Source organism: Podarcis pityusensis (assembly GCF_964106645.2).
Source record: "Podarcis pityusensis genome assembly, chromosome: 6".
In the NCBI taxonomy this organism is placed as follows: Eukaryota; Metazoa; Chordata; class Lepidosauria; order Squamata; family Lacertidae; genus Podarcis; species Podarcis pityusensis.
Window position 1 is genome coordinate 56,307,065 of NC_138030.1, and position 16,271 is coordinate 56,323,335.

Sequence of the window (16,271 nt, forward strand, 5' to 3'; positions counted from 1 at the left end):
CCCAACTCCAACAAAAAAATCTCTAATGTAGGAAAGCTACACATTTCAATTAGTGACCTCTAGCTGAGAATCCTCACAGATCCTGTTGAATCTTCAACTCTACCAATAATTAAGCCTGCAAGACCAATGTTTAGCTTTTATTCCCTGCCTCCAGGTATTTATTGAATACAAGATTCCACCTGATTTTCCCTAAACATAAATACCCTGCCCGCTGGAGCCAATAGCTTTTAAAATCAGTTCTATTTTGTGTGTTACATGGTAGCTATCTCTAATATCTAGAGTCTGTAAGAAAAGTTTCCATTTGAATGAACTGCTGCTTGGGAATGAGTGCTAGTGTATGAAACTGTAATGATTACAATTACAGCAACAAGTCTGGAGAAGATAAAATAACCTCAATTAAACTCCCACCTACTAAAGCAGTTAAAAAAAAAAAAGAGAACCTCATCCAGACTACCGTCATGATACCATACTAAAGAAGCATTAATGAATGTTTAATTTAACCTAGACAATTCTGTCTATACAAAGATTTTAGACAGAACAAGACTAGCACTCATTTACAAAAGTGAAAAAATGAATGCTACACCTCTGTTCTTTCCTGCATACATCTTTGCACTGAATTAATGGCTGATACTCATAGCCTGTTTTGAACAGCATTTTTCCTTCTCTGCTAAAAGGATGAGAATCTGTGGTCCCAACATACCTTCAGGCCCCGTTCATACCGTCGCACTTTGGAACTCTCGCCGGCTTCCTTTGCGTTGAGTATAGCTGCCTTATAGTTAACTATCCTTTCTTCTATTGTTTGTTGCAGTCCACTGGAAACAGCAGGCGCCATCTCAAAGAAGATAAAGGAAATGAGACCAAAAAGATGACAAGTATTCTGCCCACGAGAATTGCACTCTAAATCAGACATTCAAGTATCAGGGGCAGGAGAGAACCACATTCTCTGGAACATGCACACCTAAGACTCAAGGCATAAGAGGCCGAACCACCTCCCTTGAACAGATGAGTGTCTGTTCTTCTGCAAAAATTCCACAAGTCACCTCTCGGCCTTCTGCCAAAGCAGCAGCAGAGAAGTGGGTGGGTGGAACACCTCAGGAAACATTCACAGCCACTGGGCATATTTAGTCGGAAGGTCTTCGTCATTTCAGACAGAGACTGACTGCAAAGTTATTTTGAAGTATATTGAAAATGTTTTCTCTATTCTGCTGTGAGCCCTCTAACGGTTTTCTTCAACATGTTTGCTTACAAAGTTCTCTCCTTCCGCGGGGGGGTGGAAAAATCATCAGACAAACGCTACAAATTCAAGAGACTAGAAATCCCACTAGCACTTATTCACTTTACAAAAACACTCTGCCAAGAAGCAGCACTGCTCATCAAACCTAACTCTAACAAGAACGGAACAGAGAAAACTCACAGAATGTGTTCAAAGGGAAGAGGCAACCAAACACAAGCCCTAAACACAACTCCAGCCAAGGAGAATGTCCTGAGGTGGTTTTGTTCAATCCTACACTGTCTATGTAGGAGGAGTGGGGAACTGGTGGCCCTCCAGATGTTGTTGAGCTTAAGGTTTCCATCATACCTGACCACAGACCATTCTGGTTGTGACTGATGGAAGTTGGGGGTTCAGCAGCCTCTGGAGGGTCACAGGTTCTCCATCCCTTGTCTACAGCTTGATTGACTACGCTGTTAAAATCAGCTGTCTCCAGGAGCCCAGGTCACAGCCATTGTCTCCGCTCAGTTGCCTGCAACACATTCTCACTTTCAAGGTGCTAACCAACTTCCAAGTTCACTTTAAATGAAAGCTAAACACTTTGCTATATTCCCAGTACAGAGGGCAGGTTGTTGTTTTTTTAAAACAACAACAACAACACCCCCCCAAAAAAAACCCCAAAATGCAGTGCAATTCATACACTGAAGGGCTTGACCTTTACATTCCTTAAAATCCAGTTTTCTAGGCTCAAAGCAAAAGCTTTCATTTACCTGCGTTGGTAGATCGCTGGGCTCCTCTGCGGCTACAGAAGACTCATCTATTGTTTCCGTCTCACATTCACTGCTTCCTCCTCCGTCTTCCTCTCCCAGGACTTCCTGCAACTCTGCCTAGAGCATGAAACAGTGCAATTGTTGCTAAAGAAGAGCTATTTCTATTTTGAGCACTGCATTAAAATGAACCATGGGGTACTTTCCACTGCTATCATTCAAAGGTGGGGCCCAGAAATCTCTTACTTAGAATCAAAGAGCATTCTTCTTATGCCAAACCAACTGCACTTTTTTCTTTACAAAAATTCACTGTTGTATGTGAATAAGGCTGCCTCATTTATGTTCCTCTGTGGCAGCTTTCTATCAGAGATTAAAAGCTTCATGTAAAACCTACATGCTGTCCAAGCGATGCACCACATTTTAGCTAATTTGAATTGGCAGCAAAAAAATTCCAGTTAAACCTCAAATGTCTGGTGGTTTAGGATGGGTAGAATTGTGCTGTGATTTGTAAACTTCCTGTATGCCGTTTAAGGGCCCCTTAGGCAACCAGTAACCTGCACGGTTCTGAAGAACATACATCTATGAAGAACTCTACAGCCTGTAAAGCAAACAAAAGCCACAATCTTGCATACAATTATGTCCCAGTGAAGTTCTATGGGACTTAACCAAGCACAATTGTATTTTATATTTCATAATGTTATTTAGATACTACTTGACTGTTAAAACAAAACAAAACCTCAAAGTGGTTTTTGTACACAAGATTGTAGTAAAAGTTCTTAATATACCAGCCTTCCTGATATGCCTGAATTCCAAATCTGGAAACTCCAAAAACTGCAGTTGTTGAGAGAAAACATTACTTTTCAAGAGGCCTTAATGATGTTCCAGTGATTACGACATTATATTCATTTGATTAAGATTTCCTCCTGCCTCTCCCAGCCTTGTATTAAAGAATATGGAAATGATTTTAATATAAGGATCATGTGTGGTAGGACACAATCACTTTAGGGCGTGCAAAGCAGTTCTAAAAACAACTCCCAAGAGAAATACCATATTGGACTTAATATGTCTCACTTTTTCCCCAAATGCTGACCGTGAAAAGTTAAAGTACGGCTTATTTTCGCGACCTTACAAAAATTGGCTTTTACAATATTGCTGCTGAAACAGACATATGGTAAAACAGAACGGGTGTTCTGCATAATTTTAAGGGAGTGGCTTATATTCAGGTATTATCTTTTTTTCTCCCCCTCCCCAATGAATTTTAAAGGTGTGGCTTATATTTGGGTGCGGCTTATATTCAGGCCAATACGGTAGTAAGTTTTCAGCCTGATTTCCCAGGATCCTTAAGAAACCTGTGTGAGTGGGTCTTGGTGCACATGAAGTTCACCAGTAGTACTGCCAGATGCTACTATCTCTTCAAACATTATGGAACAACTTCTAAATTTAATTCACCTGCAGCCCAGTTCAAACCTCAGGAATGTCACAATTTCTTTTCCAGACAAGTTTCTTCTTTCCCCTCTGGCAGCTACAAACAGACACCACTTCTACTCCAGCCTGAGGAAACAGAGCCAGTACCAAGCAGGAAAGGTGAAACCCACACACCTGCCGTTGCTCTCTGGAAATTTCTGTGCTTTAATGGTTACAGCCAATTACTAGGAAGAACTGCTTGCACCTCCCTTTCAGTGTTCCAGACCCATAAGAATTTGGAGTGTTATCACATGCAGTCTTTCCTATAAGGGGACGATGCCTCTTCCTTTACACTAAGAAAAACAGCCTTGCAACGGAATCCCATATATACCAAAAGTTCGGTATCTTCTTCCAGACCTTCATCATCATCTTCATCCAAGTCCTTCATGCACTCAGCGGCCATCTTTTCAATATGATCCATAGGCAGGGGAGCTGGAGAACACAATTAAAAAGGAGATCCTAAGGGAGGAACCCTAAGGTTCAGACAAACAATTACTGTGACCCTAACATTGTGGCAGGTTTTTTAAAGATTCATCTTGGCCACTTTGTTGGTTTTAGCCAGTAAAAAATTAAAAGACATTAAGTAGTTATAACTAAACTTTCTATCACGTTGCTTTCCTTCTTTATGTAGGGATCATGAAACTGGTGACTGTGGGTATCAAGTTTGTGGACTTCATGTTGTTGTTGTGTATTTTGTTTCAGGGTGCAAGGAGAGAAATTGCTCCCCCCCCCCCCACAATTGCAGATACTTCCTTCTCCCATGGAGGGGCTTTTCTGAAGGTGTGTGTGTGTGTGTGCGTGAGAGAGAGAGAGAGAGAGAGAGAGAGAGAAAGAGAAAGAAACATGGTCATTCGAGGAATGTTAACTGTTGTTATTACACAACAACAGAATGGTTGAATGTGAGTACATAATTAATATTGTATGATGTGGTGAGGAAGAATGGCTGTGCTCTCTTAAATTTTCTGTTAAACTATGTGCACCGTGGCAGGCAAGTTGTGACTGGCACCCAAAACACTCTTCCAAAATTCAAAAGGTGCCCATTGGTCCAAAAAGGTTGGTGACCCCTGTTCTGCACCACTCCTAAGCTATTATAGGAAACAAAGTCTCAACAGTCAATTTAGGAAATAAACCTGGCCAATAAAAACACATCTTCAGCAAACCAAGCCTAAACCTCCCCCCAAAACCAAGTGTCTTTGAAAATGAAAGTAAACTTGGCATCAATCTTACTATTGGATGGGAGGGGAGGAGGAAGGGGGAGGGGGGGTCTACATGCCTGACACGAGGCTCACTTATGTAGCACTAAAACCTGTGATCTCTGGTTTGTGCATAACATTAAGTCAGGGTGAAAGAGAAACGAAACGCCGTGAAAGAAGCAAAGCAGAGTGTGCAATGGACGTATTCTAGGTCGTGCTAAACCATGGGTTAGTGTTCTGTATGAACCAGCCTATTGTGTAACACAGTGATCTTCCAAAGTTTTCATCCAGAAGTACAAAGATGCATGGCCACACAATGTTATTTTGACTTAGACCTAATCTTCCAAGCAGAATTCCAAGCAATACAGGATCTCTGTATAGGATAGGATAGGACAGGACAGGTGGAGTGATTATACACAGATTGTTGTTGTTGCTTTTTAAAAGCGATCATCATTTATGAAGCACTTCTGATGTGAAAAGTGCACTACAGGTCAGGCCTTTTTTGTCTTCACCAGAAGCCAGGGACACAGTGACCTTATGGTCCTTCTACAAATGGGGAATGCAGGAGAGCAAGAAACTAACAATACCTTTGGCTGAGCAGGGATATAAAACCTGGTCCTCAACAATCTATTTTATAGCCCAATGACTCTGCTGAATGATCACTATTACATCATTTCAGTGTCAGTCCACTCCTCTTCTGTTATCTTTTAAACTCTCAGTCATGAGTCTTAAAGCTTGTATATACAGCTCATCCCCTCCCACTTTCGTATCATCATCGCCTTCATCATGCTCAGCCATCTGCCCAATTTTCTTTCTCAACTGCTCTATTTGACTCCAGTTGCTCACTTCACTGTTTGTTACTATAGCTTCCACACCAATTTCAGCCTGTCTCATTCTACATCACTACAGAAGTATAAAATTAAAACAGCAAGAAAGGCAAGCAAGGAGATATACAAGTCCAACATCATATGCTCTCCTGCATGCATATATATATCTCTCTCACTTGAATTATTGTTTAACAATGAGTGGTCTTTGTTTTAATAGTGGCTGGTTAGTCTTTACTCCCTTCTTAGCCTTTTGCACATGATAAGGCTGGTTTACCTTTGTTTTTAAAAACTGAACTTGTTTGTACTGTTCTATGTTTGTTTATATTATTCTATGCTTAAGCTTTACAGTGGTACCTCAGGTTAAGTACTTAATTCGTTCCGGAGGTCCGTACTTAACCTGAAACTGTTCTTAACCTGAAGCACCACTTTAGCTAATGGGGCCTCCCGCTGCCGCAACACGATTTCTGTTCTCATCCTGAAGCAAAGTTCTTAACCTGAAACACTATTTCTGGGTTAGCGGAGTCTGTAACCTGAAGCGTATGTAACCCGAGGTACCACTGTACTTCTGTTTTACACTTAGCTGTTACATGTCATCCAAAGAACTTGTATTACTAGAAACCCAGCAAAAGTAAGTAAATAATTAAGTAAATAAATAAGAACATCTGATTATACTGTCACAATAACATGTAACAACATATGCATCATAATACTTCAGGTTACCAATTTCCACTGTGTCTGAACAAGAGTAGCTTTATTTTCTCATTCTGATTGGCTCCCTACAGATCCAGTAACAAAGGTAGGCTGCAATCCCCTCCCCGGAATGAAGAACTCAAAGGGGTTTACTTTTCAGCAGACAGGTATACCAAAGGTGGGAAAATTAAGGTCCAGGGGTCAAATACAGCCCTCAGGACTCTCCCCAGGCCACACCCTTTACTGACCCTCCTCAAGGGCTTTTCATTGGCTGGAATGCATCCTTGAACTGTGATAACGCCTCATGTTTACCTGGAAGGGGGAGGGATTGGGGGTAGGGCAGGTAGAAACCTCTGTCTTTTGCATGGTTGAATGTACTCTATAAAGTTCAGTGTTACACCTGTTGCTCCATTCATTTTTGCCTCTGGTTCCACCCACCACCCTAGAAGACTGCCTATGAGGAAATGTAGCTCACAGGCTGCAAAAGGTTCCCCATCTCTGCTATATAGGATTGTACAGTACTGCAAAAAAAATTCCATCTTGTGTATGGGCTCTTAACTATCAGTTGCATCGCAAAGGCAAAAAGTACAAATGCAACCTCTAATTACCTTAAACAATTCAAAGTTTCCAGTGCACATGCTTACTTTTTCCTTTGGGTTTTGTTTTCCCAGAAGGCAAGTTCTCTCCAGTGATAGCAGCTAGTTCTGCTTCTAGGTCCCCGTCATCCTCCAGATCTAGCATCATCTCTTCAGGATTGAACTCTACGAAAAGTCCCAGCTGATGCCAAGAGAGAAACCAGCTCAGTGAGGAGGCTTAAGACAACTGCCATATAATCTCCATGTTACGTACAATGGTCATTCATCAGAAAGACCAGCACAGGTGTTGTTTGCTCTGAACCAAGGCTTTGTTAACTTCTCTGCCTTGGCCTCAGCCCTAGATTATAAAAATGAATATCACCTGCCTAGAGATTTGTTAAGATTTCCAGATCACATGAGCTCTACACTGATGTTGACAAACTGAAGCTACGAAATTCAAGTTTGAAGAAAAAGCTTAAGTTATGTGCCAAGATTACGTTTACAATATTATGCAAAATTAGGTAGACTTTATGTTTTTCCCCAACTCAAAAATATATATGCATTTTAAACCTTGATGTGTTCTTTACAACCAGCCAAAATTCAGGAAGGATATAAGCAATTGGAACAACTGAATTACAGTACAAACATAAACACAAGTGACATTACTGGAGTTAACAGTTAAAACATAGGATTGATATTACAGCCATAACATAGATGTAAACAAACAATTAAGATTATACCCAGATTTTAATAAGCTTTGAAAATAAATAATGTAAACCTTTGTATTCTTTATCCATTACATTTATTACACTGTAATTCTGCTCTGAGGAGCTCAGGGTAGTGTGGTGGGGTACATAATTTCACTTTCAACATTTAGCCTCACAAAAACCCTGGAAATCAGGTTAGGCTGAGATACAGCGATTGGTCCAGAAAGCTTCATGGCTGAGGGGTAGTTTGAATCTGGTCCAACACTCTGATTAGAACTGGCTTTCAGTTGGAACGCTTTTTTCTTGGTAGAATTGGATTTTTGGTTGTTGTTAAGTATGAATCTGTTCGGAAAAGAACAGTGTACCAATAAGGAAAGTCATACGTGTTAGGAAATTGCATATTTTGGTCGTTGGAGAAGGGAGAAGACACTGGTGTCTATCATACACTTTACCTTAATTTGAAATATAGTTCTCTCCATAACAGAAAGGGCTAGAAATATAGTTTAAAAATCAAAACGTGTTGGAGTTTCAGAATTCTGCACCAGCTTTCAGATTCCACTGAACTTCATGTGTCTTAAGACCCCTTCAGGGCATCACATTCCAGGGAACTGACTACTTGTAGGGTGCACTAGCTCAACAACCCTGTTTTTGTCACCTTCCAACTTGTAGACTGTGACTATCTAAGGTGGGGAGCCTCTCAGATCCATGAAGTGCCACCTATTTTGGAAACACCGACACAAAAAGTGGCTCTCCACTGCAGACTGTCACCTTCCATGAAATGGAAAGAGACAAAATCGGGGAGAGAGATAGAGCACCCATCCATGCTGCCCCCTCTCACCTGGTAACTTGTGGAATGCAATGCCTGAAGATGGCTTAGGTGTGCCATTGATGTGTAAGTTACCAGGCTTAACTGAGCGTACCAAATTGCCACTTTCATTCTAACATCGGAAAACTGGCAAATTGAAACTTCTGCAAGTTCAGAAGGTACTATCCATCATCTATTGTACCCAGGGAACTTAAGTCTTTTATAGAAATCTAAACAACATACAAGCTGTCACAGATAAATTTCTGCATGCCCAGTTTTGTTCTAAAACATAAAAACATACATGGTTTTATAATCCTTTGCCTGACACAAATTTAGTAGCCTAAAAGCACTACAAAAAATAAATGGATGGGATCCAACTAATGAGTCCAATCAGCAGAAGCTTGTGCAATACGTCCCCCCTCTCCCCTCCCCAAATTGGCTGGGGTGGGGTGGGGTTGGAGAACCTCTGGAACAGCACACAGGGTGAGGGAGCGAGCCAAATGCTTGAGCTGATGTAACAACTGGAAAATCATGACACTGAATTCCTCCCAATATCTCTTCAACCTTTCAGTCGTAACGCAAGGGCAATAGAGAGAAATAATATTTATGATGAATAGCTGCTTTTGATCCACCACTTGGATGCTAAAGCAACCCCAAATGAACACAATTGTAAGTTTTGAGTTGCCTATATGGAGCAATAGAAAATGGAGTAACTCTTTTGGACACCCCCTGCCCCCTGGCTATCTGAGGCCCAACGTGTATGTATGTATGTATGTATGTATGTATGTATTTGACAAAATGAATATACCACTTGATTGCAAGAAAAGCTCTAAGCAGTTTACAAAAATATAAAACATTAAAATTTTCACACACAAAAATGTATGTTTTAAAATCTGAAAGCTGATGGGTTAAAACCCATAGCAGCTAAAAACTGATAAAACACATATAACTTTTACATGTGCAGACAGGCATCTCTGGACGAAAATGTTTAAAGCAGGCGGTGAAAAGAATACAGGGAAGGCACTTGTGTGGTGTCAACAGGCAATAAGTTCCAAAGTGCAGGTGCTGACACACTAAAATATCTATTTGTTATGTGGCCCCTGTAACAGTGCCCATTAATAATCCTAGCTCAGTGGCTTTCAGATCCCTGGGTTTGCTCTGACGTTCATCAAGTGTTCCATGATGAGAAGATCAGTAATGCAACACAAGCTCCTGTGAAAAACAGTTTGCCCACCACTATCTACCTTTGCTTGCAATAGTCAGGCATGGGGAATGCTGGATACACTCTCAAACAGTAAGGCCCTGCTGATCTGGCAAGTTCCATGAGTGAATTGAGGGTGTGCTTTCCTTTATTCTACAACAGAACCAACAAAAACTCAAAAAACAAGCTGTTTCCTTGATTTGATGCTGCTGTGTCATAGCGCTCCCATTTAGCTTGTGAAAGCTAACAAAAACACATACCACAGTGGTTAACAACCAAACAAAAAGTTTGTTGTTGCCCGTTTCCTACCTGTCAACATAAGGAGGAAGTTGCATTCAAGATCATTATTCTTTTAAAAATCATCTAGTACCAAGCCATCTTGCAAACAGATTCTCTGAAGGCTTGCTCTGACTTACTCTAGAAAACACAGAAGAGTATATCCCTATTTGGGTGCTGACCCACATCACATAAGGAGGGAGAAGAGGAACACACTCACTGGCCTTGTCCAAATCATTACATCCTCACTTCCCGGCTTCACTGCTGTGCTTGCATTGAAGTAGATAAGTCTGTAGGGCCAGTACGGTGTAGTGGTTAAAGCACTGGACCAGGACCTGGGAGACCAAAGTTCAATTCCCCGCTCAGCCATGAAGCTCAATGGGTGAATGTGGGCCAGTTGCAGTATCTCAGCATAATCTACCTCACAGGGTTGTTGTGCAGATAACATGGGAAGGAAGAGAAGCATGTATACCACCTTGAGCTCCTTGGAGGAAATGTGAGATTTAAAAATATAACAAAAATAAATAAATCCTGAAGCAGATAGCCTTCATACAAGCTCCCAATGCAATTTCCAGTCATGACAGTGCACAGTTCTAAATCATTGGTTTGATGGTTTGCTTTTGGCACTTCTACCCTGCAGCACTGCTTCCCTCTTGTTTTCTAATCAGTGTTTTGAAACTCTTTGACTCGTGAAGGGTTCAGATCTTGCAACTGGCTTGGAAATGTGACACTTCCTTTCATAAGGATCACATTCTAGAGAAACAAGACCTGTTCTCGCTTCCATAAGGCTAGGCTGGCTAGCAAGTTTGGAAGGTTTTGCTTTCCTTCTGCAGCATGCAATGTCTCCTACTTGCATGGATGAGTTTGTTCAGCTAGCACTTTTCTAAACCATACGTGTTCTTTGATCATGGCACATAGTGTCCTGGGTGCATAAGCCAATCTGTGGGAAACTGGCAGATCCTGTTTCATAGAGGAGGTTGCCCTGGGCAGCATTGTGGTATCTCTCAGCTCTGATTCCATATGTATTTGCTTTTAAGTACTAACTACTTTTGCCCTCTTCATTTATTATATGAACACTCGTACCTAAGTTACCTGTTAGGCCTGAGTGATGTATCGCCCAGGAGCAAACCGTGATATCAGTTTCTCTCAGTGGTATATTGCTGGTTAAACTACCACCGGACCTGAGTCCCTCTGCTAGCAGCGTCCGCTAGAGTTCCTTCCTCCAGTGGTGCTGCTAGCAGAGGGACTCAAGAGCAGTGGCGATTTCACAAGTTACATATCGCTGAGTGAAACCGCCACTGCACTCTGCGAGGTGCCAATACAGCTTGTTCCTCCCTCTGTATCTTTAAACTGCTTGACTGAGGAGTGTGCAGTTGCCCTTACCTCAGCCGAGCAGTTTAAGGAGCCCCCAGTCTGGTGATGGCTCCTGTGAGTCGGCGGTGGGGTGGGGGCTCCGTGAAACTGCTTAGCTGAGGGAAGTGCAGTTGCCGCTGATACTGCCCAGCTTTATTACCTGTAACATGCAACGGCAACACTTATTTAGATTGCGGAGGCAATCGCCTGGCACTACCAGCAAGACTTATGACAACGGAGAAGGAAACCAAGTTTGTTCAGTAGGTGTCAAGCATTCCAACTTTCTGTTTGCTTCTCTCAAAGGGCTGCTGCTTGCTCCTTAAACTACCCTGCCTTTTAATGTTTCCCCAGCATCCAAGAGCTGGCAGGAAATTCTGATGGGAACTTAAAAGGCTAATCAGACAATGACTCATCAGGTCACAAGGCACAGACTTCAAGGATAAAGCACCTAGCAGAGGTACAGTTTTTCATAAGAAGTATTGGCTGGACATCTGTCAGACCTGGTTTAATTCTAAGGAAGCCTGTCATTGCAAAGTACAGGATAGATGAGATACTTGTATAATTCAAGTCTTTCTGGAGCAAAATCTGCAAGTGAATTCCTGAAGCAACTCAAATATGGGTAATCAAAGGCACTGCTTCTCTATTCCTACAGATACAAAAGTACAATACACTCCAAAGAATCTTTGAATTGTAGTAACATAACAACTTGTGCCAAGCAAATGGACTTAAAGTTTAAACTGTTCTAACAAGTACATACAGAATTGGGAGAAGACGTGTATGTATATATATATATATACCTGTTTTGCAGCAGCAGCTGCTTGACCTTTCACCTGGGGGCTTTTCTTGGGTCTTCTGCCAAGCATCTTGGCTTATGGTTTTGCTGAGTCCACAAAAGTTACCTACAGACAATAATACCCAAACATAACAGACAAGAACAGCATTCTCAATTAGAACATGGAAACTACCTTGACTGGAAACAAGGTCAAAAAGATACAAGCTTGGTATTCAGGTAACTTGCCACTGTGGATTTATACATGTCGATCCCATTATATTTTACAAAATGAAAAAAAACTTTAATTAAAAAAAATATGATACCAGCTTGTTGCCGTCATCTGCTAGATATTATTCTAGAAGGCAGTTTGTCATTCTCTCCCACCCACCACTTTCCTATAGCCAATATATGAGTGGAAAAGCTGGTCACTTTGGCTTCTAGAAGATCTTTATTGCCTGAGCTCCCTACCCCAAAATAGATGGAAACAAGTCACTGCTACCATTTAGATTATGGCCACCCAACAGTTAATAAAATAAAATAATGAAGGGAAGCCTTAATCTCAATGTTGTCTACAAACCATATCCACTGAGCAGGAAGTCCTGCCAACGGACTATAGTGGTACCTTGGTTTATGAACTTAATTCGTTCAGGAAGTCCGTTCTTAAACCGAAACCGTTCTTAAACCAAGGCACACTTTCTGTAATGAGGCCTCCTGCCACCAGTGCCCTTCCACCATTCGGATTCCATTCTTAGACTGGGGTAAAGTTCGCAAACTACTTCCAGTTTTGCGGAGTTTGTAAACCGAATCGTTCTTAAACCAGACTGTTCTTAAACCGAGGTACCACAGTATTCCCAGATTTTTTGGGGGGGTTGGCAAGGAAAGAAGTGGGGTTATAGCACAATAGTAGCAGTGCACATTTTTTTGCATGCATTTAGTACTGAGGTTCAATAATTCACTAATTCAAACCAGTAACATTTTTCTTCAAAATAAGAAACTTCCTCCCCAATGAGGGGAATAGTAAAAAGGAAGTTGAAAGACAAAGTGAAGAGGGTCAAATCTCTTTAGAATGCTTTAGGCTGTTCAAAACCACCACAACAGAAGCTCATTCAGAATGTATACCTCGAATCAAGGAAGGTGCCAAGAGGATGCTGAGGTGTGCAGAGTCAAGGAAGCCATTAAAGCAAGAAGGCTTCCTTTAGAAAATGAAACTCTTGTCCAAGAGAAGAACAAAAAGAAACACACACCTTGGGAAAAGAATTTCAAGTGGAAAGCAATGCATGCAAAAAGGAATGGAAGGAGCACATTGCTAAAAACAAAGACTAACTACGAGAAAAACATGCATTAGTAGCAGGAGACTGGTTTATTATTATTATTATTAATAATAATAATAATAATAATAATATCCTGCCTCCCCCCCCCCCGGACACGACTGAAGGCAGCTAAGGAAACAGCTTGACCTTTGTATGACAAAGGAGTCAAAGGTGTACTAAAGGAGGAAAATGAACAGTTCTCCTAGAAAGCAGAGCCCCGCAAGGATCAGTATTGGATTCTGTGCTTTTTAACTTCTTCATTAGTGATCCAGAGGAAGGTATGAACAGTGAGGTAGTCAAGTTTGCTGATGATACCAAATTGTTCAAGGCTGTTAAAATTAGAAAAGATTGCAAGGAGCTGCAAAAGGATTTCTCCACACTGAGTATGTAGGCAGTAGAGTAGCAAATGCAAATCAATGTAAGTAACTGTAAAGTGAATCACATTGGGACAAAAGATTCCTAATTTTACATATTTGTTAATGGAGTCTGAACTGGTGGTGACTGACCAGGAATGAGAGCCTGGGGTCATAGTGGGTAGCTCAACCCAGTGTGCAATATCTGTGAAAAACGTGAACTCCGTGTTAGGGATCAATAGGAAAGGAAAATAAAAGTATGCCATTATACAAATCTATGGTGACACACACTTGGAATACTAAGTACAATTCTAGTCACCTCATCTCAAAAATGGATATTGTAGAGCTGGAACAGATTCAGAAAAAGATAGCCAAAATTATCAAGAGGCTGGAGGAAGAAAGGTTACAACATTTAGGACATATTAGTTTAGAAAAAAGGAGAGTAAACTGGGATGTGATAGAGGTGCTTAAGTTTATGAATGTTGTGGAGAAAGGGGACAGGGAATTGCCCCCCCCCACAAATAAATAATATTAGAACCCTAGGGACATCCAATGAAGTTGTATGCTGGAAGATTAAGCACAGACCAAAATAAGCACTTCTTCACATAACACAGTTAAAACTATAGAATTCACTCCCACAAGATGTAGTGATGGCCACAAACTTTAACGGCTTTGAAAGAGAATTAGGCAAATTCATGAATATGAGTGGCTACCAGCCACAATGGCTATGTTCTACCTCTACTGTTGGAAGCAGTATATCTCTGAATACCACTTGCTAGGAATCTCAAGGAGGGAGAGTGCTGTTACACTGAGACCCTGCTTGCAAACTTCCCACTGGACATCTGGCTGGCCACTGCGAGAACAGGATGCTGGACTAGATGGGTCTTTGGTCTGATCCAACAGGGCTCCCTATCCCAACATCTCCAGTTAAGGAATCTCAGTGATGTGACCCAGCGCAAAGATCGACTCAGATGTGTAGGTGTGCCTTGATATTTACACTCTGAGATAGAGCAGATCCTCCTACAAAACTCCTGAGGCATGCCCTTTATTCCTAATTTCACATGCCTCACATGAGCTCTTGCATTCAAAACCAGTTCCAAGACTAATCTTGGCTCAAATTAAACTGCAGCTCAAGCCAAGGCGAGGGCCAGCGATATCCACCTGCAAAGTTACTATTCCTTTGGGGCACCAATTGGGCTCAGCTGTGTTGACATGCCCCCTTCCCCGCTCCAGGACCATTAACTCCAAAGGACACCTTAATCGCCAGCGACTACATAAATGGCTTGCGTGTATGAAACGACCACCACAGATGCCCCCCGCCGCTACAACCAGCTGACATCAAATGCAGGACGCTTCCACAAAGGCTGCTCAGGCGTTCTGTTACGAGTCGAATGGCGTGCCTGCATGTGTGAATGGACACCGCCCTGAGTCAAACAGAAAACTAGGCTCTTCAGCTCGCCAATGATCACAACACACACACAACACATACACACACCCCGTTTTCTAAGGGCTCAACCGCGCCAGAGAAGGCTAGGAAGAGGGAGGAGCTGGGTTATGCTCTGAGGCTCAGGTAGCAACAACCCTTTTCCACCGAGGAGGAGGAGGAGGAACCACGGCAGCTGCCTCCCTACTCAGCCCTATCGCGGTGGGGACAGCGCTGCCCTACTATCCCTCCGGCCGAGACGGGCGGCGCCCGAAGGCACGAGCTCACCTCCTGCCGCAGCCGACGGGCTCCAGCGCAGCAGACAGGAAGCCGCGGACCCAGAGAGGAGAGAACTTTCCCCGCCTACTCCGACTCTGCTAGGGGCTGCACCAAGAGGCCCAGCAACGCGCAGGCGCGGAGGTTTATTTATTTATAAAAAGGGAGAGGCTAAAAGGGGTGGAGCTATGAGGCGGAAGGAGAGCCAGAGAGCGCGCGCGCGCGCGGGATACCGATGGCCGAGAACCCAAGCGAACACGCTGCAATCCAAATACACCTGTGTTTTATACCACTGGTTCTGCCTTCACCCTGCATAACTGGCTGGTTTTTGCACTTGTCTTTTCTTTTCCCACCAGAAAATGCAAATAGGGATGGTTCTCTTGAACCTGCGGTCCCTCAAGTAAGAATCTAGTTTATTCATAGGCATTCCTATTCCTCCGTAACCAGCTTCCGTGAAATGCTACACGTGTCCACTCGTGGGACTTTTGCCCAGGTAAAGCTGTGTACAATTGCAGCCTAGGAGGCGATTTCAGATTTCCAGTTGATGTGCCTCCAGTGCCCGTAGCTACATCAGTTTGGAGATTAACAGTATTATCAGTATGGCCATTCCTGAAGGTTCCAGGTTCAGTTCCCAGCATCTCCAGGTAGGGCTGGGAAAAATTCCCTGCCTGAAACCCTGGAGAGCTGAATCCGTGTAAACAATACTAAGCTAGATGGACCAATTGGTCTGATTCGATGCAAGGCAGTTTCCAGTGTTCCCTCTTACTACTGAAATGCAGTGCTGGAACCACTTATTTATGGTTTTTAAGCAGTTGCTTGAAGAGCCATTGTTTTTTACAGTATTGAATCGCACTGCCCAATTTTTAAAAACAGCAATTTCTGCTCAACAGGAAAATACTAACCAGCTACCTACTTCAACAATTATGAGCATATAGATGTGATGACATTGCATATATTCACCTCCTATAAAACTCATCCAAAGGGTGTATAAAATGCCATCTGGTTTCCTCTGCTGCTCCGATATCCTGTAGTGGTAACGTTTAATTTTCATAAAACAGCCTATTTACAC

At 42.3% G+C, this 16,271-nt stretch overlaps 1 protein-coding gene across 2 annotated transcripts in view; it reads right to left on the reverse strand.

Annotated features, from left to right (window-relative positions):
• CC2D1B (coiled-coil and C2 domain containing 1B) overlaps positions 1–15,328 on the reverse strand; it is a 38,456-nt gene extending 23,128 nt beyond the window's left edge. For both annotated transcript variants that reach the window (XR_013987851.1, XM_081010823.1), the window contains exons 1-6: positions 15,215–15,328; positions 11,866–11,967; positions 6,796–6,928; positions 3,773–3,873; positions 1,981–2,097; positions 701–832 (exon numbers count right to left, since the gene is read on the reverse strand). Coding sequence is in view for 1 of the 2 variants with exons in the window: in XM_081010823.1 (XP_080866949.1) it covers positions 701–832; positions 1,981–2,097; positions 3,773–3,873; positions 6,796–6,928; positions 11,866–11,931 (549 nt within the window). In the remaining variant the exon portion in view is untranslated. The remainder of the gene's footprint in view (positions 1–700; positions 833–1,980; positions 2,098–3,772; positions 3,874–6,795; positions 6,929–11,865; positions 11,968–15,214) is intronic.
• Between the last annotated feature and the right edge of the window lie 943 nt (positions 15,329–16,271).